The 25,967-nt window shown below is 27.8% G+C and overlaps 5 protein-coding genes across 5 annotated transcripts; 3 read left to right on the top strand and 2 right to left on the bottom strand.

Annotated features, from left to right (window-relative positions):
• Positions 1-308: 308 nt before the first annotated feature.
• Positions 309-8,498, bottom strand: Rock2 (Rho-associated, coiled-coil containing protein kinase 2). The gene is given in 14 exon segments (XM_074259536.1): positions 309-1,542; positions 1,921-2,105; positions 2,108-2,142; positions 2,618-2,837; positions 2,927-3,065; positions 3,067-3,335; positions 3,476-4,117; positions 4,243-4,658; positions 4,987-5,555; positions 5,557-6,419; positions 6,517-6,855; positions 6,932-7,092; positions 7,750-8,078; positions 8,348-8,498. Coding segments are annotated over 13 exon segments (4,107 nt in total). The 5' UTR covers positions 7,931-8,078; positions 8,348-8,498; the 3' UTR covers positions 309-1,454.
• A 312-nt stretch (positions 8,499-8,810) lies between these two features.
• LOC141538183 (BTB/POZ domain-containing protein 6-A) lies at positions 8,811-11,545 on the top strand. Its single transcript, XM_074259545.1, is given in 6 exon segments — positions 8,811-9,508; positions 9,511-10,370; positions 10,546-10,615; positions 10,618-10,931; positions 11,012-11,182; positions 11,273-11,545. Coding segments are annotated over 6 exon segments (1,614 nt in total). The 5' UTR covers positions 8,811-9,477; the 3' UTR covers positions 11,441-11,545.
• Positions 11,546-14,126: 2,581 nt separating this feature from the next.
• Positions 14,127-14,811, top strand: LOC141526574 (uncharacterized). The gene is made up of 2 exons (XM_074241609.1): positions 14,127-14,242; positions 14,311-14,811. The coding sequence occupies exon 2, from the start codon at positions 14,374-14,376 to the stop codon at positions 14,809-14,811; it is 438 nt and encodes a 145-aa protein (XP_074097710.1). The 5' UTR covers positions 14,127-14,242; positions 14,311-14,373.
• A 2,435-nt stretch (positions 14,812-17,246) lies between these two features.
• Positions 17,247-20,404, bottom strand: Rt (Protein O-mannosyltransferase rt). Its single transcript, XM_074259984.1, is given in 10 exon segments — positions 17,247-17,715; positions 17,789-18,071; positions 18,074-18,089; positions 18,150-18,286; positions 18,289-18,370; positions 18,372-19,564; positions 19,567-19,661; positions 19,663-19,710; positions 19,771-19,957; positions 20,032-20,404. Coding segments are annotated over 9 exon segments (2,175 nt in total). The 5' UTR covers positions 19,902-19,957; positions 20,032-20,404; the 3' UTR covers positions 17,247-17,525.
• A 101-nt stretch (positions 20,405-20,505) lies between these two features.
• Positions 20,506-24,321, top strand: LOC141538490 (sulfhydryl oxidase 2). Its single transcript, XM_074259998.1, is given in 12 exon segments — positions 20,506-21,253; positions 21,946-22,198; positions 22,937-23,019; positions 23,022-23,159; positions 23,162-23,218; positions 23,221-23,292; positions 23,295-23,570; positions 23,573-23,767; positions 23,770-23,937; positions 23,940-24,116; positions 24,119-24,262; positions 24,265-24,321. Coding segments are annotated over 12 exon segments (1,884 nt in total). The 5' UTR covers positions 20,506-20,964; the 3' UTR covers positions 24,297-24,321.
• Positions 24,322-25,967: the final 1,646 nt, after the last annotated feature.

Genomic DNA, 25,967 nt, shown 5'->3' on the forward strand with positions numbered 1-25,967 from the left:
TATATATATATGAGTGGTACTATTAACTCACGCAATTACTCCCGTTGTTTCTTCATCATAAAAATTTTGTCAAATTTATTCCACTTAAAAAATATTGAAATAGCAAAAATAGATCTTTAATGTTGTTGTATATAACATTCATTTTAGCTTGAAGAAAACGATTATTTACTGATTGCATATAAAATTTTCCTAGCAATTGTATGGTCACTAAGTAGTTGAAACAATAAAATAAAATGAATATCTGCCAAAAATTTTTAATTAATTTAGAAACTATATAAGAGTCAAAATTGGAAATAAATAAACTTATGTATTATCTACAAAATAGTTTTAATCGCAATAATAATTAATATTATACAGATTGTAAATAACTTAACAATAATAATATAATAATAAAATATCGTGTAACAACTTTTTTTCACATGATTATTTTTTTTTCTTTTATTCCCTTTCCACTTTAATTATAAGTAACAATAATTAATTATTGTTTGTTTATACAATTGACGATCAAAAATCTTGGAGAGATGAAGGCACAAGGCAGTTATTTTATTTTCAAAGGTACGCTTAATTATAAATTTTTAAATATCGTACCATTTACATGCAATATAAATACAGCACCAACTCTGAAAAGAAACTCAAATTAAGTAATTTCAATTCTCAATACAAAAAAATTCCATTAATACTCGCTTTTTTTTTTTTTTTTTGTATAATTATTTTAATTAATTTACATGTAAATGCTTCGATTTTTCAATTGTTTAAATCCATTTTATTTCAATATCATACTTGAAACAATAATTAGAAAAACGTATCAAATTCCTAAGATAGATATTATATAATTATACAATAAAAACATAGATTCACGATTATAAAAAAAAAAAAAAAAAATTTAGAATCGTGTAATCCATCAAATTATTTTTTCTGCATATTATAGATTACATACAAAAGTAATAATACTATACGATCCATTTATTGTTACTTAGTAGTATTATAACGACTATGAATATTAATCATTATTCCTGATATTTACATTGAATCAAAAATAAAAAATTAAAGTAGCAAAATTTTATTCATGACAAAGTCGTTGATAAATTGAATTAATAAAATTGACATCGTTGGCAAGGGTATGTCTATAGATATTAGCGTAGTTTAATTGATCTACCAGCTTACAAATATTCAAATGGCAAATATTCAACGATTTATACACATATATATATATATATATATATATATATATATATATATATATATATATATATATATATATATTATTATAAGGCTGCCTTAAATTTTTTATAATGTTTTTACAAATATAACTTTTGTTAAGTTATTTATGTCAGATTGTCTGATTGCTCAGTCAGAAAATAATAATGAGGCATGATTAACATAGATTATTGGTCCTATTAAAAATAGCCAGAGATCACAAATGACGATAATAATTAATAAAAATATTATGAAGATCATTTGCCCATACTCGCATTGGCTGGTAGCGTTGCTGATCTCTGTTGAATAGATAAATATGGCTTCAAGGTAGATCTTGTAGATTCTCTAAAATCACAATATCATAAAGTGTATTAGTAAAAACTATTAAAAAAAAAAACTAGTTATTCAAAATGCCAAGCTTTAAACTTATGCAAATTCCAAAGCGACAATTATAATAAAAATAATAATTAAAAAAAAAAAAAAAAAAAAAACAATTTCATATTACAGTTTATGATCATGCAGTTTACTAACCTGTTTAATCATTGAATAATGAAACTTAAAATAAATTTTATCAGCAACGAATACAAATGTTAATTGCATAAAGTAATAAAAAAATTTTGAAAACAAAACAATAAGCTCTAATACCTCCAGATACCCAACCATGCGACGCCATAAAACAAGAGCTACCAAATTTCCCTGTAGTTGTTTATCCTATTACGCTACCTTGGAGATACACGTTGTCCAATGCCATCGATATGGGAATTGGCCTTATATCCACATTTTTGTATTCGTCTTGACAAACGTGTTACCCAATACTTTTGGTCGTCTGGGCTACCAGCAAGTAAAAGTAATTCTCGAGCACTCGTAGGATCATAATGAAGTTTACAGGGCGCTATAGCGTCTTCTTTTTATCCAAGTGTTCTTTATGTACTTTAATATGACATCCTATGAAACAGAAAAAAAAAATTAATAATAAATTATTTTTTCACAACCGAATTATATATGTATAAATTAATGTTTTTTCATCTAGTGGTCAAGTGACTAGCAAATTTAATTCAAGCCAACGGATGGAAAGTCCATCTTCCCTATTAATCGAGAGATTCCTGGTTCGATTCCTGGCTTGGTAACCAACCTCATTTATTTTTTCAAGGTTTGTCTGTGCTCTCATTTAGTTTCTTTCATTTCTTTCATTTCAATGAACATCTTTATAACTCGAACAGATACCACAAGCTTTCAGCTTCACTAGTATTCAAGTTCGATGGATCCCTATCGAACTTATGTGAGGAGAGAATGTCTCTCGACCAATAGGGAAGATGGAATTTCCATCCGTTGGCTTGAATTAGATTTACTAGTAACTTGACCGCTAGGTGTAAAAACATTAATTTATAAATAATAATAATAATTATATAAAAGTTATTACTTCGACATTCTAACGCAGGTGGTGGTCTAAACATGTGCCATAGTTGTTTCGAACATACTTCGCAAGTTGTAGGCATATGATAAGAAATTGAAATAAATTCGTGGCCCTTAATAACTGGTTGCATACCAGGTTTATCAACTAATTGAGTTAGTTCTGGAACTGGCAGTGCATTACCTTCGTCACCAGGACGTCTTGCTTCGCCTTCACCCGCATAAAGTAACTAAAGATAAAATTAATTAATAAATGATACTCTCAATTGAAGAATAACAATATTATAAATTCTTAAGTAGATTACAAAAATCAATATACCTGAAATATCCTAGGAATATCTTTGGCGTCTGCTCTAATAACATCTCCCTGAGTTACAGATCTTACATGAAAAACTTTACTTAAATCCAATATCAATACTGGATCAGCATTTATCTTTTCATGTTCACTATTGTAAAAATAATTTTTTTGATGACACAACAACATATTGTTTTTTCCACCCATGTCTTTTAATATTTTGTTTGTTCGGCACATTTAACCAGCCTTCAAGTCTCATGGCACCATGTTCTGGAAGAACTGAATCATCACCATCATTTTCAATTGACGATACACTTGCAGTCTCCGAATTCATTGAAGATATTTTCATTTGTAGTGTTTCTATTTCAGAATCTTTTGAATCTAATTCCATTTGCAGTCGGAGTTTTGCTTGATTTTCTTCAACAAGTTGTGCCTAAAATGAAATAAAAACAAATATATATATATATATATATATATATATATATATATATATATATATATATATATATATATATATATATCTTTATAATATATATAATAAAAAAATGTATTTTATTTGCACGTATAACTTACTTGTAAATCTTGTAAATCCTTTTGCCATTTAGCTGCCAACTGTCCATACTTTTCTCGTTCTTGCGTAAGCTCTTGTTGCAATCGTCTACAATCTTTTTCTTTCTTCCTAAGGTCAGCAGAAGATGGTTTATTTTTAGTTTTTCCACCAGCAGAAAAATCTTTTCTAACAACAATCTGCTCTAATTTATTGATAGCTTGTTCTTTCAACAATGTTTCTGTTTTCAATTTATTACTAAGCCTGTCAATTTCTTCAGCATTTGATTGAGATTTAACAAGTTGATCTTGTATTTCTTTAATTCGCTTTGCAGCATCATCTTTTTCTTTAGCATATTGTTCAATAGTTTTCTTCAGTTCAGCCTCACTATCCTTTAAACGATTCATCATTTGGTCTTTTGTAGTAATTTCATGATGATGTTTAACTAAACTATCTTTATATTCTAATTCTTTCATTGTTCTTTCTTTCTCTAAATCGGCAACAGTTTCTTCAGCAATTGATCTTGCTAAAGCTTCACTATCACCTCGTGCTAATGACAACTGTAATTGATGTACCAATGAACTACGTTCTTCTTCCAATTCTTGTTGAAGTCTAGTTTTTTCATCCAATTCTTCTCGAAGTTCTTGAGTCTGGGTTTTGTATAATGTCTGTCAATAAATTAATTTATCTTAGAAAAGTTTGATTTAATTAATTTATTTAATAATAATAATAATAATAATAATAATAAATAAACAAATGAATAAATAAATAATATTCAATAGTTAATACTTACAGAAAAATAAGCTTCAGCTTCTAATTGTTCTTGAAGTTCTTTTGTTTGTAACATATCAACATTACGTTGAGTTTTAAGATTATTTAGTTCTTCATCAATTTGTCGTTTGGCTTCTCGTAACTGGCTTACTTCATGTACCAACTGTTGTTCACGTGCACGTAATCTTCCAGCATCCGACGATTGTTGAGCTAAATCTGATTGAAGTAAATTTCGTTTTTGTTGTTCTTGTTCAACTTGCCCTTGAAGTGCCTTAACTTTTTCCACTTCTTGTCTGTGTTCACCCTCTAATTTTTGTAATCGTTGTTGTATTTGTCGATAGTCCACAGACAGCATCGATGTTTGACGTTCTTTTTCTTGAGCCAGTAATTCAGCTCGTTGTCTTCCACTTTTTTCCTCACTTAGCTTGACTTGTAGAGCTGGCAATTAAATAAACAATAGATTCATAATAATATTCTTTTTGTTTTTTTTTCTGTTTTTCGTTAATGCATTAAAATTGTAATAATATCTACATACATAACGATAAAAGTTATGACAATGACCAGCAATAATGATGGAAAAAAAATTAATTATTAATTTTTGAAATATTTGTGAATCATTGAATTTATGTTAAGATTAATATACTTTTAAAATTTTTACCTTTAATTACGCAATTCATACGTCCTGTTGCATATAATAAAATTGGCTTATATTATAAAAACTGTTAGTTATAAAAATTAAAAAAAAGAAAAAAAAACTGTAATTTACCTTTAACAACTTCCATGTTAGCTTCTTCTTTTGACAACATTCTCGATCTCTCAGTTTCTTGATGAGCTAAAACTTCTTGATTGTACCTTGCCTGAGCAGCTTTAAGCTCTAAAGTCAAGCTAGCAGTTTCTTTCTCTAATGCTGAAACTCTTTCATTAAGTAGTCTATTATCTGTCATCGCTTTTTCTTCTTTATCTCGACTTCTTTCCAACTCAACGTATAAAGAAGCTAGTCGTGTTTCAAGTTCAGCAGTTAAAGTTGATGCTTGAGTTCGGGAACTTCGTTCTTTGGACAATTGACCTTGCAAGCTCGCAACTTCTTGTTGTAAAGAATCTGTTTGTGCTTGTAATTGAGCTCTTGCTGCTTGTAATTCATTAGCCATTTGTTTGGCAGTTTGTTTTGCAACGGTAACTTCTGTTGCTTGTTTTCGCATTCTTGTTGCTGATTCTGTTTCTCTCTCTAATTTACTTTGCATTTCTTTTATTTGTTTTTCTAACGTTAAAACTCGTTCAGATGTCTGTTGAGAAGTGGATGCATCTCGGGCTCGTTTACTTTGTTCTTCATCGAATTTTTTTCAAATCCGCCAACATACCTTCAGCTTTTCTTCGTGCTTCAGTTTCATGTTCGATACGACGTTGTACTTCTTTATAACTATGTCGAAGAATAGTTAATTCCTTATCAGCTCTACCGGCTTCTTCTCTCAGTTCTGATTCTCTTTGTGCTATTGCTTCTAATTGGGCAGAAAGAGCGCAATGACGTGCTTCCATTACTTCAACTTGTCTTTTTTCTCTTTCTAATAAATTCTCCAATTGTGTTATTTTTATTTCCTCTGTTATACCATTATTCATGTGATTTTCAAGACCGTCAACAGATTCTTTGCCTGGTGAAACAAGGAGTTGATAATCACCAGAGTAAGTGAATCCTATAAATGGTAAATGATTTCCGGAAAAAGCTTTTGGTACCGGAAAACTTTCTTCAGGAGTATCTTCCTTGTCAACATCTTCAAAATTACTTGTATCATCATCACCTGACAGCTCGGGTACAACAGGAGGAACACATTCTCGTAAATTGTCAAATGTCCATTGATCGTTTTTGAAAAATGGGTGACTTTTTATTTCTTCTACTCCGTTTCTTCCTAAACGATTAGTACGATCAGTAAGAAATCCACATATAATACTCTTTGCGGATTTAGATATATCTATCTCTTGGGGAAAGTGAAGTGAATTACGATGATCCATTATTTTTGAATATGTTCCAACGAGAGAATCTGCGTAAAAAGGTGGATCACCAACCAACATTTCATAAAGAAATACACCAACGGACCACCAATCACATTCTCGACCATATACACCTTCACCTCCCTGAGATTGAAGTACTTCAGGAGATATATAATCTGGTGTTCCAACTGCAGTATCTGACCTTACTAAGCCATCCTGGATAATAATATTTAATAGTTTATTTATTTTCAAATTTTTATTGTATAGGTGTTATAATGTAATAAAAATAAAAAAATAATATTGCTTCTCTTACCTCATCCATTCTCATGCAAGTACCAAAGTCTGCTAATTTAAGATGTCCATATTTATCAAGCAACATGTTGTCTGGTTTGACATCTCTGTGCACAAATCCCATTAGATGTATGGCGTCTAATGCCAATACAACTTCAGCACAGTAAAATTTTGCCCATTTTTCCGGTACATCGTAACTAGACATTAAATTAACTAAATCACCACCTGGCATATAGTCCATTACCATATAAAGATATTTATGATCTTGAAAAGCAAAATGCAACTGTACAATCCATTGTGAATTGGCATGTGCCATAATATCCCTTTCCTCCCAGAAAAAAGCTGAATCCGATCGTTTTATCTAGTAATTATATTAATTATATATTAATAATACTTATTAACTAATAAATTATTATTATTATTATTTTTATAATTACCATTTCAAATTTACTAAGTAGTTTCATGGCATAAACTTTTTGAGTTGAATTGTGTCTAACTAGTTGCACCTCACCAAATGCTCCACGACCAATAACTTTGATAAGAGTAAAGTCATCCGTACGCATTCTCATTTTATTTATTTCTCGTGCTACTTCATCATCTATAATGAAAAATGAGAAAGAAAATAATAAATCAACATACATTGATAATTAAATTTTTTTTTATATTTTACACTATAAAATAAAATAAAGCTTAAAATAAAATAATAAATCAATTTGAATAAAAATGAAATTGAAGACAGTATTACGATACATAATCAGATTACTAAAAGCAATATTAATTTAAAAGCTTTAACTAAACATAATTTCAATTAGCTTGTTAGGGGTCTTTATATTTAAATATTTTCGTTTAGAAATCTAAATTTAAGTAGTAAATTATATGTTTTAATAAATTTGTGGATAAGCTCAAAAAAATAAAACAACTATAATTAAAATCAAGAATGTTGACATAATTTTTTGGAGTAATTATTTAAAAACTAATAATAACAATAATAATAAATAAGATTTATTACTTTATGCTTCCTATAACCTCCTATTTAAAAAATTACGAAAAGATGTTAAAAAGAGATAAAAATTATTTTGGAGTATAAAATTTTAACAGATGTTAACTTTAAATATAAATAAGAAACAAGTAAAATTGTAATAATGTCAATGATGGTAAAAACTAAAAATCAATTTTTTTAATAAAATGATAATATAATATTTGTAAAAATTATAAATTCAATAATAATTAATAATTAAAAAAATTATTTACTTACATCTATTCATATAAGCCTCAATATTTTTCATGCGTTTAACACTCGGATGATCGCAGTCAGCAACAAGAGCCTGAACAGTGTCTAAAAGACAATCAATGTTGGAAATACTTCTTGGATCTTTAATTTTCTCTTCTAAAGTTCTCAGGCGTCTTCGCCGATCTTCGTCACGTATCACTTCCATTTTAATGTACTTGATAACTAATTCAGTTACTCAAATATTGTCCTGTATCGTTCATCAAATTATGTATATATGTAGTCTTGAAAAAATTATGTGCAATAGAATAATGAAAATTTGGCATCCATAACAAGTGCAGCGAGGTCCATTGTTCCTTGAAGAAAATTTATAATATCAACATTAATAGGAATAATGATAGTTATAATTTTGAATAATACTATGAACTATTTTTATATTATAATAAAAATAGTTTATATGTAATTTATTAATTGACATATCGTTGAATCTTGATAGTGATTTCATAGAATTAGGTGGGTATCATTGATAGGCATATGAAAAATCCACAAATAAAATAGTTTATGCTTAATTTTACTTATTGAATTTAATTTTTGATTATTAAATAGAAAAAAATAAACAACATACCTAGTAAGATCAAAATATTATCACTTGGTTAGCTAATCAAAAGCACAGTAAAATGCATTATAACTCGGCATAAATTTGCCTTTATGACTACACCAGACTACACACAGCTGAGCCGTGTATCGAGAAATGTACCACTGTCATCAAATTCGTACTAAACTATACATTATTTTTCTTTTCAGTTACAAAACATTCACATTATTTTAAATTTTTGTTAAGAAAATAAATATATAAACATTATTGTTCGTTTAATAAAAGTTATAAATTTAAATTATTAATTATAATATAAAATAATAATTAACGTAATAAAGTAAATTTTATAACTATAATTAAAAAAAATTTTTGAATATTAATCTAAATACACGTAAAAATTTTTTGATATAATGTAGTGCGAAACTATATTAAAATTTTCAACTCTGATTTATATTCAGCACAATTACTTATTAATTTTTATAATCTATGTTTTAGTAGTAAATATAAATAACAAGATTCTTTTACTGTTATAAAAAAATGTTAATATGTTGTTCAATAATTTACTACTATTTTTTTTTTTTTATAAGGATTAAAATAATTATTACAAAAACATCAACGACACCGGAAAAAACTTGGTACGGAAATAAAAAGCCCTGTCTCTGCCCTCTATCTAGTGCAATTTAGTGTAAGAGCAATAATACAAGATGGCGCAAAGAGGAGTTAATAGAAATTTTGTACGCGGGTCGTTAAAAAAAAAAATTTAGTGAATAATTATTTTATTTAATCGACTATTGTAATTATTAATTTTATTTTTACTTTAATCAACAATAACAATATTTAATAGTTTTTAGAATACAATAAAAAAGCAATTTATTCAATAAAGTATGTTCGTAAATATAAGTCAGTAGTAGGGATGTTATGAAAATAACATTAAAAAAATCTATTATTATTTGTCTTGATATTTTATCTAAGCTTACGTATTCCAAGATAATAATAAACATCTTTATACGCAGTCTAAAAAAGTCATATGTAAGTATTATTATTAGAAATTAATTTTATGTAAGTTTGATAAACTATAAATATAATTGAATGTTTAAGTAAATATATGTATGTCATACCATATATATATATATATATATATATATATATATTAAATAAAAATGGGTCCACCTTGTGATTGGCAAATATCAAAACAAAAATAGCCCAACGAGGACGTTATCTCCTGGAGTCTGGACAATGGTCAGACTGTAAATTTATTGTAGGTCAAGAACCACAACAACAAATCCTTGAAGGGCATAAATTATTTTTAGCAATGTCTAGTCCTGTATTTGAAGCAATGTTTTATGGTAGCATGGCAGAAAAAACAGATCCAATTCCTATTCGTGATGTCCAGCCAGAGGCATTTAAAACACTATTAGAATACATTTACACGGATAAAGTTGATTTAGGATCATTTGAACTAGCATGCGAACTCTGTTACTGTGCTAAAAAATATATGTTACCATTTTTGGTTGAAGAATGCACTAAATATTTATGGTCTGACTTATCGCCAAATAAAGCATGCAGAGCTTATGAATTTGCAAAATTATTTGAAGAACCAGTATTAATGGATAAATGCTTACAAATAATTTGTACAAAAACTAATGAAATTTTAAATGAACCAAGTTGGGATGAAGTTGAACTTAGCACAATTATGACGATCTTCGAACAGGATGAATTACAAATAGATTCAGAAATCGAATTATTTATTGCTATTGAACGATGGGCAAAAGCTGAGTGTAATCGTAAATCATTGAATTCATCAGATGCTAAATCTTCAAGATCTGTTATTGGTAATGTTTTATCTAAAATACGATTTTTAACTCTAACTCCACAACAATTTGCTGATGTTCCTGGTAGATCAAATCTTTTATCTCGTGATGAAGCATTTTCAATACTTATGAATGTATCATCCAGTGGAAGTAATATTCCTATGCCAGAAGGATTTTCAACCAATCCATTGCATAGAATAAAACCTCGAAGACCTTCTGCACTAAGTAATGGACGAAGTCAAGTAAATTTTACTTTATTAATATAATAATACATATTTTTTTTTTTTTAACATTTGTATATATATATATATATATATATATATATATATATATATATATATATATATATATATATATATATATATATATATATATATATATATATATATATATATTTTTTTTTATATATATATATAGAAATACAATGGAGTGATAGGTCGGCACGCTAGTCCAGCAGGCTTATCAAATCATTGGCAGATGTTTCCGTCCCATCATATAGCCATACACCTTTGATAAATTCAGATACTGACCGTTCTGACATTGACAGTTCATGGTTATCATATCCTACTACTCTTGATTTTAATGGAAGAAAAGAAAATGGAAGTTCAACTTCAAATGATAATATTCCTACAGTACTAGTTGAAGGCGGAATCCGAGATGGCCCTAAATATTATTGTTTGCGATCTATGGGACAACAAGCAGAGTATTTAAATCCTGGAGTGATGGATTGTTCTGTAACATTTAGTGTTGATAAAAATATTTGTGTTATAGGCGTTCAAGTTCCCACACAAGTAGCTTGTGAGGTAGATAATATTATGTACATTAAATTTTTGTTCAACTCAATACATTTTTCTTATTTATCATTTTAATTTATGATTAATAGGCTAACCAAATGATGCGATCTGCTGATGGGACTTATACAGAAATTTTATATGCTCATTTACTTGATTCTGACGGCTCTCGATTAACTTACACACACTTTACCACAAAAGCTACTGCTGGTACATTGGTTGAAATTGGATTTAATAGGCCCGTGTATATCCAAAAAAATAAGGTGAGTGAATTGTTTTGATGAAGAATAATAAATAAATGAATCATACTTGATGAATAAAAATTATTAATTCATAATGATTAATAACAATAGATTTATCGGGTTGGAGTTGTCTTCAATAAACCTGGATGGTATCCAATAGGAGATTGTGTTCAAAGAATGACGTGTGATACTGTATTCTTCTCTTTTGGCGTTGGCAATAGTACAGATAGCATTAGAGATGGTTTAATTCGATCTATTGTTTTTACTTATCATCAATAGGTTTTGACGAAAATTAAATTGTAAAGTTGAGTATTTTTTAACAATTGTGATATATATATATATATATATATATATATTAGGTGGAGTCAAAAAAATCGAATAATTTATTTTGACTTTATACTCTGAAAAATAGGTTCGTAGACACCTAAAAGAATTCTCTCTCAAGTATAAGCTCTTAATTATAACGGAAGGTCCTCCGCTTTGCGGGTTTCTATTTTTCGAATAATCAGATAAAAAAAATTTATATCTCGCTTCCAACTGCTTGGAAAAATATTCCGTGGCATAGATTTTGTGAGAAATTGAATGCTTTACAAAAAAAGGTCTCTTATGACTTTTCAAAAACTCAACCGATTAAAAGATATTCATAGTTGAAGTTTGGCTATTTTAAGGAAAATATTCGTTTTATTATGAATTTTATAAGTCGATGAAAAAAATTATTTCGGATTGCGGAACTCATGATTTTGTAGGAAATTTACTGCTCTACAAAAATGGTCTCTTATGATTTTTGATTAAGTGAAGCCGTTACGAGATATTCATCGTCAAACATTAACGAATATCAATATTTCCAGTTTTTGATCAATAATTCGATAAATTTTAATTTAAACTATGAGTTTCAGGAAAATTTACATAAATTTAAATTTCTATCATAAAAGTCACTCCTACAGGAGTTATTTGTTCAAAAATTCACTAAGAAGTTTTTGTTCTAATGATATTTTTGTAAGCTTTATTTGTAATAATTTAAAATGTCAATTGCATTGGCATTTCATATTATTACAGTTGTTTAGTATGTATTTTCAAATTTTATTCTACCAATTATACATAAATTTTTTTTGTGAGAGGCTTTTTGTTCTGAATTACATTACTTCTTCTGTTGGTACTCTAACGCTAGCGCCACCTATGTTGTTTTTCTTAACTATCTTCGTTGTCTACTTTTTTATCAGTACATTTTCAGTGCTCCAAAACTCATCATTTCGTATACATGATAATAACAATTTTTTCGAAATAAGTCATTTTCTCATTATATAAATTCATTTATTATCAATAATTCTACAATGAATAAAAAAGAAATACGTTTAATCGGTATACCTGTGCAAAAACTCACTGACCGTAAGTTACCAAAAGTGAAAGAGGTTATGAGAGTGTTTTTCTATCAACTTAAAGTTTTAAAGTTTTCAATCAAACAAAGTGCAAAAATTCAGCTGACAAGGTTATTGAATTGTGGAAAATAAATCAGATCCCTACGAGTGAAGCTCCTAATGTAGTCAAAAAAATTCTCCGTTTTCATAGTGAGTGGTTGAAATTACAAAAAGATTTTAATAAGAAAAGTGATAAGGTAAAGGAAAAGGAGTTTCAGACTGATTTTGAACAATTATTCGACATTGTAAGTAAAAATTTCCTAAAAGGGGTGGATGATAACATTAGGAAGTTGTATTTGGATAAAAATTCTGTACACACAAAGAGATTCTTTCGAATATTGTACCTGCGTCAAACTCAACTACAGATATGATGGAAATCGATGAAAGCAGTAAGTATCTGAGATAAATAATTGTTATAAATTCAGGTAGGAGTGTAAAACTTCCTTTATATTTATTATAAACAATGAGAATATCATTTTTCTACTTTACTTGCATTATAAATATCAGTATTCCTACGTATGACATTTGACTCGACGGTTTCTGGTACTCATGTTTAATTGCTTCTCATCATAATGAATAAGTGTTGGAAATTTTGTCTGTTTAATTTAAAAATGAACTCTTATTACAGACTTGAATCAGCCGTCTACCAGTCATGGGATTGTTTTAAGTGGAAAATCAGAATCATTCTCGACGCATACATTAAGTGGAACTACAAATTCTGGATCTGATTTGGAGTATGAACCCCAATTCCGACAAAACGAGCAAAAATAAATGTCTTAACTCCTGAAGTCGTTTCTGCACTTGACAGAGCTAATGTCAGCAGTAGAAACGCGATGTTCATTATTGCTCCGGTTTTATCAGCTGTTGGTATAAAAATTGAAGATACAACGCTCAGCTATAGGTCCATCCAACGAGCTCGTATGGTTCAAAGAAAGACATTGCTCAAGGATTAAAGACAATTTTAAAACACACGATAAATACGTAGTGCATTGGGATGGTAAAATGCTAAATGATCTAATTGAATCCAAATCTGTGGAACGACTACCGGTTCTTTTAACTGCGTATGGTACTGAACAATTACTTGGAGTTCAATAATGAATTCTGGGACGGCAGTTAATCAAACATCCGCCATTTTATCAACATTGAGTGAATGGGGTATTATTAAGTATGTCAAGGCGATGTGTTTTGACACTACGGCTGTTAATACAGGTAATCAATCAATTACAAAAAATATTTTATTGTTGTCATTCTAGTTTAATTTCTATTTCTTACTGAATTTTACTATCAAAATGTATTAATCATTTACTCGTTTGGATTTGAAATATAACCATTGATTTTTCTTAAATACTAAATTTAACGATAGTCATTTATTATTGTTCTACAGGAATTCACAACGGTACATGTAAGGAAATTGAAAAGATTTTGGGAAGAGAGTTGATCTGGTTATCATGTCGTCATCACATTTTGAGATCGTATTAAGGGGCGCATTTGAAGTATTTTGGCCTGTGTCATCTGGGCCAAATGTATAGATGTTTGGAAGGTTTAAAAATTTTGGGATGATATAGATATAACTAATTATAAATCTGGTGTTGAAGATGCTGTTGTTGCTGATATCATTTCGAATAAAAAAGATGAAATCTCTAGTTTTATTACGAAATCTTTACAGGTATGATTTAACTGTGATTTAAATTATAAAAATTTCGTTATTTTTGACAAATTTTTTATTTTTGATAGTTACTACAACCCCGAGATGATTATAAAGAATTATTGGAATTATCATTGATTTTCCTTGGAGAAATGCCTCAAGAAAAGATTTCTTTCAAACGTCCTGGTGCTGTTCATCATGCTAGATGGATGGCTAAGGCCATTTATAGTTTGAAAATGTATCTATTCAGAGATGAATTCAAACTCTCTCAGAAAGAATTGCATGGTCTTCGTCATTTCTGTATTTTTATAGTCACATTGTATTTAAAAGCTTGGTTTTCATCAACTTCTGCAACAACTGCTGCTTATCATGACTTGCAGTTTATGAAAAATTTATTGGAGTACAAAAATATCAATCCTTTGATTTCTTCAGCTACGTGTGAAAAAATGATTTCGCACTTATGGTATTTGAGCGATGAACTTGCCATTTTATCACTGTTTGACGATGGCGTTCCATTAGAAGTAAAAAAAGTATTGTTGAAGCTGTTAATACTCGTGAAGGTACAGATTCTAAAGCTAAAAGATTTGTAATTGCTAAAAAGATTTGAATTCATTGGCGCAGAGAACTCTGAGTGACTTTGTGTCTAAAAGTCATTAAATCTTTTCAAAATCTTCGATCTACCGTATGACTTTCTTGATGTCGATGTTGAATTATGGCCTACTAATGAGAGTTATCTCGAAAATAAAGAATACTTTCAACAACTAAAAGTTGTCAATGATTCAGCAGAGCGAGCTGTTGCATTAGTCAGTGAATATAATCAATGCTTGACAAAAATGAAGAACAATTCCAGTACTTATTGCAAGTTGTCAAAGAACATCAAAAAACATTCCCAAATTGTAATAAAAGAAATTATTTATAGTAATAGCGTACTGTTATGTTAAAAATATAGACAATTATATTGCAATTGATAATTCAATAAAAAATTTATCTATAAAAAAGTTAAATACTGGTTGTTTCTCACTTGATTCAATACTTTTCATATTAAATTTGACAAAGAAATATGTCATTCACTTCAAATTAAACTAATCATTGGCTATATGTCGAAAAAAAATGCTCTAATTTCTTGTTTTAATGCAATCAAACAAGCTCAAGACTGAAAACAATATTAAAAAAATTGTTTATAACATTTCTTTATCGATCGAAACTCAAATTTATGTAAATTTTCCTGAAACTCATAGTTTAAATTAAAATTTATCGAATTATTGATCAAAAACTGGAAATATTGATATTCGTTAATGTTTGACGATGAATATCTCGTAACGGCTTCACTTAATCAAAAAATCATAAGAGACCATTTTTGTAGAGCAGTAAATTTCCTACAAAATCATGAGTTCTGCAATCCGAAATAATTTTTTTTTCATCGACTTATAAAATTCATAATAAAAACGAATATTTTCCTTAAAATAGCCAAACTTCAACTATGAATATCTTTTAATCGGTTGAGTTTTTGAAAAAGTCATAAGAGACCTTTTTTTGTAAAGCATTCAATTTCTCACAAAATCTATGCCACGGAATATTTTTCCAAGCAGTTGGAAGCGAGATATAAATTTTTTTATCTGATTATTCGAAAAAAATAGAAACCCGCAAAGCGGAGGACCTTCCCGTTATAATTAAGAGCTTATACTTGGAGAGAATTCTTTTAGGTGTCTACGAACCTATTTTTCAGAGTATAAAGTCAAAAATAAATTATTCGATTTTTTGACCCACCCTAATATATATACATATTAGGGTGTGCCAAAATTCAATTTCTGTGAAGAATATTTTAGAATTGGAATTTTGAGTTCCGCTTTTAACAGGAGCTTTGTTTGGGAATTTCCGCTGTAGAGATATCTCATGGCCGGAAGTGCCGAAACAAAGCTCCTGTTAAAAATTCTATGAAAATTAAATAAATCGTATCAACCCAAAATATCTCACGAAACGCCCAAACACAGCTCCTGCATAAAAAGAAAGAAAGTCTTGTCAATCGTAAATTTTCTTAAATCAAGAAAATCTTAAGGAAGATTGAAAATTTCTCTAATGAAGTTAAAATTTCTTGAACGAAGTTAAATTTTTTTAAGCCAAGAAAATTTCTTCTTGCTCCAAAATAACTTCAGTCTTCCTTACAATTTTCTTGGTTAAAGATATTTTTTTTTCTGTGTGTTAAAAGCAGAACTTAAAATTCCATTTTAAAAAGTTCTTCCTGGAAATTGAATTTTGGCACACCTTAATATATACATATTATACATAAAATATGCCTTTTGTTTATCTCGAATATTAATTTACAATCAGATATTTTAGGCAATTTTTATTTAAAGTTAATGGACTGTACATTGAAAAATGACTTTTGAAAATAATGTAAATTATAATGTACAAATTAATTAGTCCTAATTATTTCAAAAAAAAACGTCCGTAATTTGTTACATAAAAATTATTATTTATCGAATGGTACAAAAAAATGTATTTACACCATAAAATTATTTAAGTCAAAAAAGTTGATGATGAAAAGAAATATTTTATTTTAGATTTTTAATGTTTATTTTAATTTTGTTATAAATCATTTATATTTGTGTATACTAAAATTTTGATTTCTATCAATATTCGAAAATTAAAACAAATTTATATATTTTTTTAACAAGATTGTTATTACTAAAAAGTAAGTAAGATGAAAGACCCAGTTATTGACACTTACAATTTTATTGAAATTAAAAAAAAATAAGCCAACTCTGATAAATTAACAACTATATTTTTTTAGTTAAAAATTTTTAAGATAATTGGATTTTTGAGAACATTTTCTTTTTTAATGAGAATAAAGTTGCAAATATCAAACGACTAGGCCAGTGTCAATAACTGGGTCTTTTTTACCTTAATGAGTGAAAAAAATTTTGACGTACAAAAAATACTAATATTGTTTTTCAAAATTGAATGAATTTTATTATTAATTTATAATTAGTAAAAAAAAAAATACATATAATCATAAATCTTTCAATATTATAAATAAATCTATAAATAATATCTTTATTATATATATAAATATATAATTTATGTACATAACTTTATGAGTGCACAACTTAAGGAAAACTGATATTATAATATGATTTGTTAAAATAGAATTATTATAATTTATGAATGTATAAAAATATTACAAAAATATTGATCTTATAAAAAAATTTTAATAAACTCCTATAATAAGAAAATATCACGTAGCTTTTGAAAACGTAATTTTTGTGAGTACTTATTGTATATTAATTGTGAGTATTTTCTTTTGTCATAATTTATGCACAATAAAATCCCAGGTTTCACTCCATCTCAGTTTCATTAAATCTTTAGCTGTTAACGGTGTCATCCCATAACTCAATATTGCAAACTTTTGAAATACAAAAATAATTAACGCTAACCATAATATAATAATAATCAGTCTTATGCATAATACTAAATTATTTGATTGATAATACCAGCTGAAATAGATAAAAAAATTATTTTAATAAAAGTTTATAAGAATTTTTAATTAATTATTTTTTTCAACTTTACCTTATTAAATAATATAGATGATCAATAACTGCAGCAGTAAGTAGTATTTTAAAAGCTAAAGCTGGCAAATAATTATGTAAAAACAGTGTACGTTCTACGAAAAAAAATGGAATAAAATGTAGAATGTAACCAGCAAATAGAACTTGACCAATGAGAATTATTCGATCCCATTCAGTATCAGGTATATCATAATAACACCTTTTTCTTCGGGTTAAGTAAATTATTAAAAGTATGGAATAAATAGCAATTCCGATTGTTCCTGAATACCAGACAGCTATATTTCTAATAAATGTACTTGTGCCTGAAAAAAAAAAAAAAAAATTATTTGAGCTAGAAATTTATAATAAAAATAATAACTTACATTACTATCACTAGCTACCCAATAGGCAATGCCTCTTGTTAATGATGGCCATTCTAATGGCCCACTTGAATACATATGGCTAGTTTGACTTTCTTGCCCATGGAATAACATTTTTATTTGTAATTCAATAAATTTTGCCAAAATGAAAGATGAGTAGCTTTAAGTGGTATCATTTCCGCATTTATCAATTCACGTTCTCTCTGTTTTTGATCTTCACTTTTTAGTGTATCGATGCTCTTCAACATTCCAAACAGCATCCTCTTGCTCAATAATTTTATCAGCAACAACTTCGTGTTGATTAAAACCCCAGTCAGCTAATTGTCTTCCACTAAATTTTAAGGCATACTCAGTACCAACATGAATCAAACGCACTTGGCTTTGAATGGCATACCAAATATTGTTAGTTTGTTCACGATTTATTATTTCAATCCTCCATAAATTTTGTGCTGGCATTGAAACATTATAATCAATATAGCAAGAGACTTCTTGACTCTGTGGCGTCATTGCAGCAGCAACATCATGAGAATTGAGAGCTCTACTAGTAATACCATGAACTAATTGGACAACTTCACCGTGTTTTAATGGAACAATAGGTCTTGTTACTACTAAATCATTTAGTTCCGGTCGTTTTACAATCCACCAATTATTAACGTCTTTAAAAGAATAACAAGTAACCTGTTGTTGATGAGAGCTTCCTCGTCCATCTGGATATCGTAATGGATACAAATGATTGTGACTATGGAGCCAACAAGCACGACCAAATGTATGTCGTAAAGTTATTTGACTTCCATGTGTTACTTCAGTAGGCTGACCTTTAGTGATACTTGCTAATCCACCCTCTAAACTCGCTTGAAATGCACTAGTCATTACAGCATCATGTGGTCCTGCTTTTGTAAGAACCGAAAGATGAATATAAAATACTCCTAAATAAATTGAACTAAATGACAGTATAATTACAAGTACTCTTGCAATTAAGTGACCCCATAATACTGAATTTGAAAGAGTCTTTTTGCTTAAAAGTTTCCAATAATCACGGGTAATAATGAATATTCCAAGCATTAAAGAATAAAATCCTACGTACTTAACACAAATAGCACATGTCAAAGAAACAATTCCAAGAGTTAGCCAAACCCACCAAGCTAATGTCTGCGGTTTGTCCATTACTTTGTGAAATTTCATTATGCACAATAGTCCAAACAATGAAAATTCTACAAGTATACTTTCCATTAATATAAAACGTGATTGAGTTAGAAATGCATTATCAAGAAGGAACATTATTCCAGCAATCAATGCACTCCACGGTTTCAATCCTAATTCAATAGCTAAATGATAAGCCGTTGGTAATATAAGACTTCCGAATAATGCAGGTACAACTCTTAATGCGAATAAAGGCACATTTTCTGGATATGGGCTTCAATTCGATCAAATTTAAATTCTCCATCAAATCCTGATAAATATGCTGCTGCTGATATCAATTGCTTTCCTAATGGTGGATGAGAATCGAAAAAATATTCTTTTCATATAGAGACCAACGTATTTTCCAAAATGAAGCTCATCAAATCTGAAAATGAATATTGAAATAAAAATGTATATAAATATTTTTAATTTTATTTTCACTTACACGATACTTCTAGGTTCTTCTAATTTATAAAGTCTAGTTAAAATACCAGCAACGAATAGGAACACAGCAATCACATCGAATTCTAAACTGATAAACATTCTTTTCGATGGATTTAATGTTTCATGCAACATTAGTGCATCGATTTTAACATTTTTGAAATTTGTTTAAACAATGTTTCTTTGTTGTTCTGTAATTAAAAAATATTTTAAATAAAATTATAAATTATATTGTAAAATTTATATACATAGGCGTTATTTTTACTTCATTTGTTTGATTTTTTCCACTGCAACTTTCAATTTTAGATTCTTGATCATCAGAATTTGTAGTTTCACGTAAAATTTTTCCATTACTTTTGGATTTTCTATTTCGTACTTCCATCGTATTAACAATTCAATATATTTAAAATAAAATACTCAATACACTACGTAAAATTTTAATCTCAACTCCTTGAATTCCGAGTGAAAATAACTATATAACGGATCGCAGCTTCGTTAGACGGATGAAAAGAACAGTTATTTTATCCGTATACCAGATATAATATACCATGATGATCACGATTAATTTTTCCTTAGCCACATTTATATTATTTGTAAATAAAAGTTCAGCTAGGAAACGTCACCGTAGGATTTGTGAAAATCTATTAAAAAAGAAAATAAATTTATTAATTATTTCATAGTTGAGTTTTTGTACTGTCATTTTACTCATAAAAATATATTATTTTTATTTACATCCTTACCTGCATAAAAGTATCAGCCTTTCTCCATTCTACAAGTTCCATTAGGCTATATTATGTGTTGTGTGTATACACCTACAACTATATATATAGCACCACCACTTGCTTATCTTGAGTTTGTCCGCGCCATATGCCACCATCTCATTTTAGTTATTGGTTGTTATTGGTATATGCGGGTGTAAGTGGGTGTTTATTCCTTTTATATTGGTCTTTTATTTACATGGTACATTATACTAAGTATTAAATAGAATAATTAATACCGGTAGCCTGTAATAATAGTCAATATACTTGTTAGAGTTTTTAAACTGTGATTTTAAATAGTACTGAAGCTTTTTAAGGGTTAGTTCAACCTTAAAACTTGATTGAAAATTACTTACATCGAACTCATCAGAGTAACCTTTGTTCACATCAATGTTTACTAACTCAAATCATTTGTAGATATTATAAATATTTATTTTAAAATGTATAATTATTATATAAAGGTTATTGTAAATATTTTATTAGTTCATTTTATTATTGTGGAATACGTAAATACAACAGCCATTAACAAAAATGATCCATATGATAGTTATATAAGTGAAGACGGATTATATGACTCTAATGATAATGTTATCATTTTAAATGTGACTACGTTGAAAAATTCAATCTATGAAAGCAAAAAAGCTTGGGTGGTTGAATTTTATAATAGTTGGTGTGGTCATTGTCGAAGATTTGCTCCGTTATGGAAATCTCTGGCTAGTGAAATTGTTGGTACGTTTTGTTTTTGTTCGTTCTTTTTTTGCTTATTTATTTTATCATTGTTTCTGATAATCAAATCAGACGTAGACTATATAAACAAAAATTATGACAAAGAGTTTATTCTTGATCTTTTAAATTTATAACAAATAAAAGTTTTTAGTATTTCTTAGATATTTTAATTTGAAAACAATGCATGTTACATTATAGATAAAATATTCATCAATTAAATTATTATGAATATATAGTACTGAAGTTAGCGGTCAGCTGTCAATTTTAAAAATTTTTTTAACAAATTAATTACAATAAAGAAACGCTTCTAAAAATTTTTACTTTTAATTTTTATTAACTTTCACATGTGAAATTTTTAATGACATTAAAGTTACCTGTCACTATTGTAATCGTTTTATTTTTTTTATTAAATAAATTTGCTCCGAAAAATTAATTCTGAAAAATTGCATTTTTTACTTTTTAATTTTCTAGATGTCAATTTTTTGTTCTTATTTTTTTTTGCCATAATTTATTTGTTAAAAAATGTTTAAAATGAATTATTATCTGCTAAATTGATTCTCATGACTTTTTAATAATATAATTGCTATAAAATTCTAAAAAAATTTTTAACATCTGTCAAATTCAGTGTTATATGAATATTTATATTATGAAATCTTTATTTCATGATTATTTATTAAGATTATAATTACTTTTAGGATGGAAAGATATAATTGAAATTGCAGCTATAAATTGTGCCAATGATGATAATAATCCAATTTGTAGAGAATTCAAAGTTATGTATTATCCAGCTATACGATATTTTTCTCCAAATACCAAACATGACTCAATTGGTGATGATGTAGAAAAAGGTGAAACCGAAGAAACAATGCGTCATAATTGTATTAAACATTTACAAAAAGACCAAATTGATGGACGAGGTCTTTCATGGCCAAATATTGCACCATATAGGTTTGAGTTTATTTAATAATTAATAATTATTAATTATCAATACGTATTACTACAGTGGAAACTCTATTTAACAAAAACTCGATGTAACGTAGAAAAATACTAAAGTTTGTTTTTGGTTTACATTATTATTCGTATATTTAAACATTCTATACAGCGTCACAGACACTCTTTGTAACGACATAATTGGCTTAACTTAAAATGCAGTAATCGACTCAAAACTATAGATATTTCTAGGAAAAATTATACACTATAGTAATTACGAAAGCAATTGTACATTACCACATACACACACACACACACACACACACACATAATGTCATTTGATTTCTATGCTTCTCGTTTACATTCTTACAGCTTTAGATGCTTTCAAACTTTCAATAAAGAAAAAATTCTTCAAGTAGAAATTGACGGAAAGTTTGTTAAAAAATTAAAGAGGCCAAAATTTAAATATTTAAATCAAGCAATCTGTCTTGGTACTTGTTCACAACGCCAAAATAATTGTATGTATTTGATGAGAATCATGACGATTTGTGAAATAAATTAGAATTGAAGTACTTATTCCTCGAATATTAGTCATTAGACTTTTTGCTCTCCGTATAACAAAACTCTCTATAACGTAAAAAAGTATCCGGTCCCTTGAGTATCGTTATATAAAGTTTCCACTGTATCTTACTTTGAGAGAGTTTAGAAAAAAAAAAAAAAAAAAAAAAAAAAAACATTATTTTATTTTATTTTTAGGAATTCTGAGCTACAAGATATATGGACAGGAGTTTCGAAGACGGTTCAATATAAATTTTATTTATTTGAAGAGAATAATTCATTTTAGGAACTGAGATCATATTAGACTTGCATAATGTTACGAGTATCCAAATACGCCGAATAACTTCAGATAATCAATGGCTTTGTATGATGTTTAAAATAACAAATTTTCCGGCTCTTATTGTTTACGACCGCCAGTCTACAAAAATTCATTAAAAATATCAGTTCCTACAAGAACTGGTGTATCAAATGTCATTAGAGACTTTTAAAATCTAAAGGATTATTAATAGATCTTAGGCTGATTAATAGTACACAAACACAAACTAAAAACGAAATTCAAAAACTAATCAAACACATGGTTCAGTCAAGTTGAATGGAGATTATCTTTATCAATCGGATTTAGAATCTGCATTACGTTATTCTTTAGAACGAGAAATCTCACTAGTTCAAACAATCGAAAATGTGAAACTGGAGTCATTGAAAGAATTTTTAAGAGTTTTGGCTCTTTATTTTCCTTCTAAACATGATAATTCTGGGTATTTATCACAAATACGAGATATTATTGAAAACAAAACAACGATCGATGGCAAAGACTTTAGAGAGTTAATAAAATCAACAGAAAAAAATTATCGCAAATTTACAAATCTAAACAACAGTGGATTGGCTGTAAAGGTAGTACCCCTACACTACGAGGATATCCTTGTGGTCTTTGGCTGCTTTGGCATACACTTACCGTCAATTATGCTATAGATACTGAAAAAAGTACTTCGATTGATAAGCCCCAATGGATATTGTCAACAATGCTTGGTTACATAAAAACTTTTTTGGCTGTTCTGATTGCGCTGATCATTTTGCGACTATGGCAGAAGAATATAAATTATTTGATGTTAAGACTCCAAATGATGCTGTTTTGTGGCTTTGGAAAGCACACAATAGAGTAAATTCAAGACTTGCTGGTGATTTTACAGAAGACCCAGAATTTCAAAAATTCAGTATCCTTCAAAAGAAAATTGTCACGAATGTAAAAATGAAAATGGTTCGTGGAATGAAGCCAAAGTTTTACAATATTTAAAACGAAAATATTCATATTTCAGTATTCAATATAATAATTCAGATGTATTACAATTACCATTACATCTTGATAGGGATGAGTTTCTCCATGACAAAACGTAACTGATCAACAAAGAATTGGATGGGATTTTACAGTTTTTGATATCAGTATTTGTGTTATTATTTACGTTATTTCGGCAACTATGCTTGTGCTCGTGTGTATAAAGTTTGTTGTTAAACGTTCTTCCAAGAAAAAGCACAGATACAAAATTTATTTGGACGAGTATAAATGTTATAAGAAAACTATAATTATTTTTTTATTTTTTTCCTCAAAACAAATTTATTCAGCTCAAATGTAACATGAAAACATTTTTCGAGCCTTCTAATGTCATAGTTCCTTTTTATTTTAGACTTGAAAAAGTTATGTTTCTGATTGGCCTCATTTTCACAATTAGCAGATGAAAAGATATTAAATCTGTTGAAAAAAAGTGTTCTTACTATATCTACTAAATTGATACAAATGATCAAAGAGCTATCTATAAGATTTAAAAAAAAATTAAAAAATAACGTTTTAAATTCTAAAAAAAATTAATTTATAAAATTTGCCAAAACCGTTTTTATTGTCTATAATGATAAAATGTTTTAAAAAAATTTTTTTAATATGTTGGTAATATTGATGTGAAGAAATTTTTAAATTAAACTTATAATAGACATATAATTTCTAAAATTTTGTGATTTCATTCATATAATTTTGAAAGAGATGATAAAGTGAAGGAATATTTTCTTCTGTAAATTAAAATTTTTTATTAATTTTACGACTCTTTAAGAAACAAAAATCATGTTCTTTTCATAAGACCCGCTATAAACTAACTTCCCAATTAATTTTTTAAATATATTTTACCAAAATATTTGAAATTTTAAGACGTCAAACAATAATTTGATTTTGTTAAAAAAAAACTGAAAAAGGTTTTAGTGTAAAAACAAAAATTAGTATACATTTAATTGTGAATATATATGAACCTGTAGATTTGAAATAATTTTTTTAGTTTTACTTTTTAGACGGTCGGTAATTATCTGCAATCAAACTTGTCATAACATTTTTATTTAAGATCAAGTTATTGAAGTTTTAGTTTTAAATTTGTAAATATTACTTTAAAATTTTATTTATTGTATTACTTTTATAATAGATTTTAATGTTGAATTTAAGTAAACTTATGAATTGCATTTGTATATATGTATTTACATGAATGATGGGGTGTTTCATTTTAAAGTGACTTTTTTTTATTCAAGTAAAAAATTAAAAATTCAGAGTAAAAAAAAAAAGTATCTACAAAAATTTTTTTAGCCAGTAATAGACTTAAGGCATTTCAAAATTTGATTTAATTGGATAAAGGAAAAAAATGTCATTGTAAAATGGGATTTTCTAACGCATGACCGATAGTATATTTTTTTTTTAGCTCAACTAAAACATTCTGAAATCGTAATTCCTTTTGCTCCTAGTATCTTATTAAGACATTAAATTTGTGATTCAAATTATAATAGTTTATTTTGATGCAATCACCGCTGATATATATATATACATACATACTCATATAATTGTTTACGAGTATATGTATGTACAGAAGACTGTCACACGTTGGTGATGTATGAGAAAAAATCTATATGTATTTGAGATACTTTTTTAAAAATAAAATTTAAATATACAGGAAAAATTGCTGCTAAATCATTTTAATTTAATGTATGTTAATTTATTTTTCCTCTATTGTACACATAGACTCCGAATAAAATTGAGGGAGCATAAAAATTTCCACTTTTTCAAGTGATTTTTCAAAGATTCTAATTGAGTTAATAATTAAATGTTGAGAAGTAAAAAATTTTTTACTTTTTCTGAATTGTCTAAGTGCTTCGAAAAATTCGAGCTTAATATATTCTTATCATTGTTTTGCGAAAATATTAAAGC

The sequence above is a fragment of the Cotesia typhae genome, unplaced genomic scaffold (assembly GCF_013202065.1).
Source record: "Cotesia typhae breed Kobodo isofemale line unplaced genomic scaffold, CoteBio_Ctyphae contig_11, whole genome shotgun sequence".
Lineage (NCBI taxonomy): Eukaryota > Metazoa > Arthropoda > Insecta > Hymenoptera > Braconidae > Cotesia > Cotesia typhae.

Excerpts from the sequence above, each read along its gene's own strand:
- LOC141526574 (XM_074241609.1), top strand. The coding sequence starts at position 14,374 with ATGCCTCAAGAAAAGATTTCTTTCAAACGTCCTGGTGCTGTTCATCAT.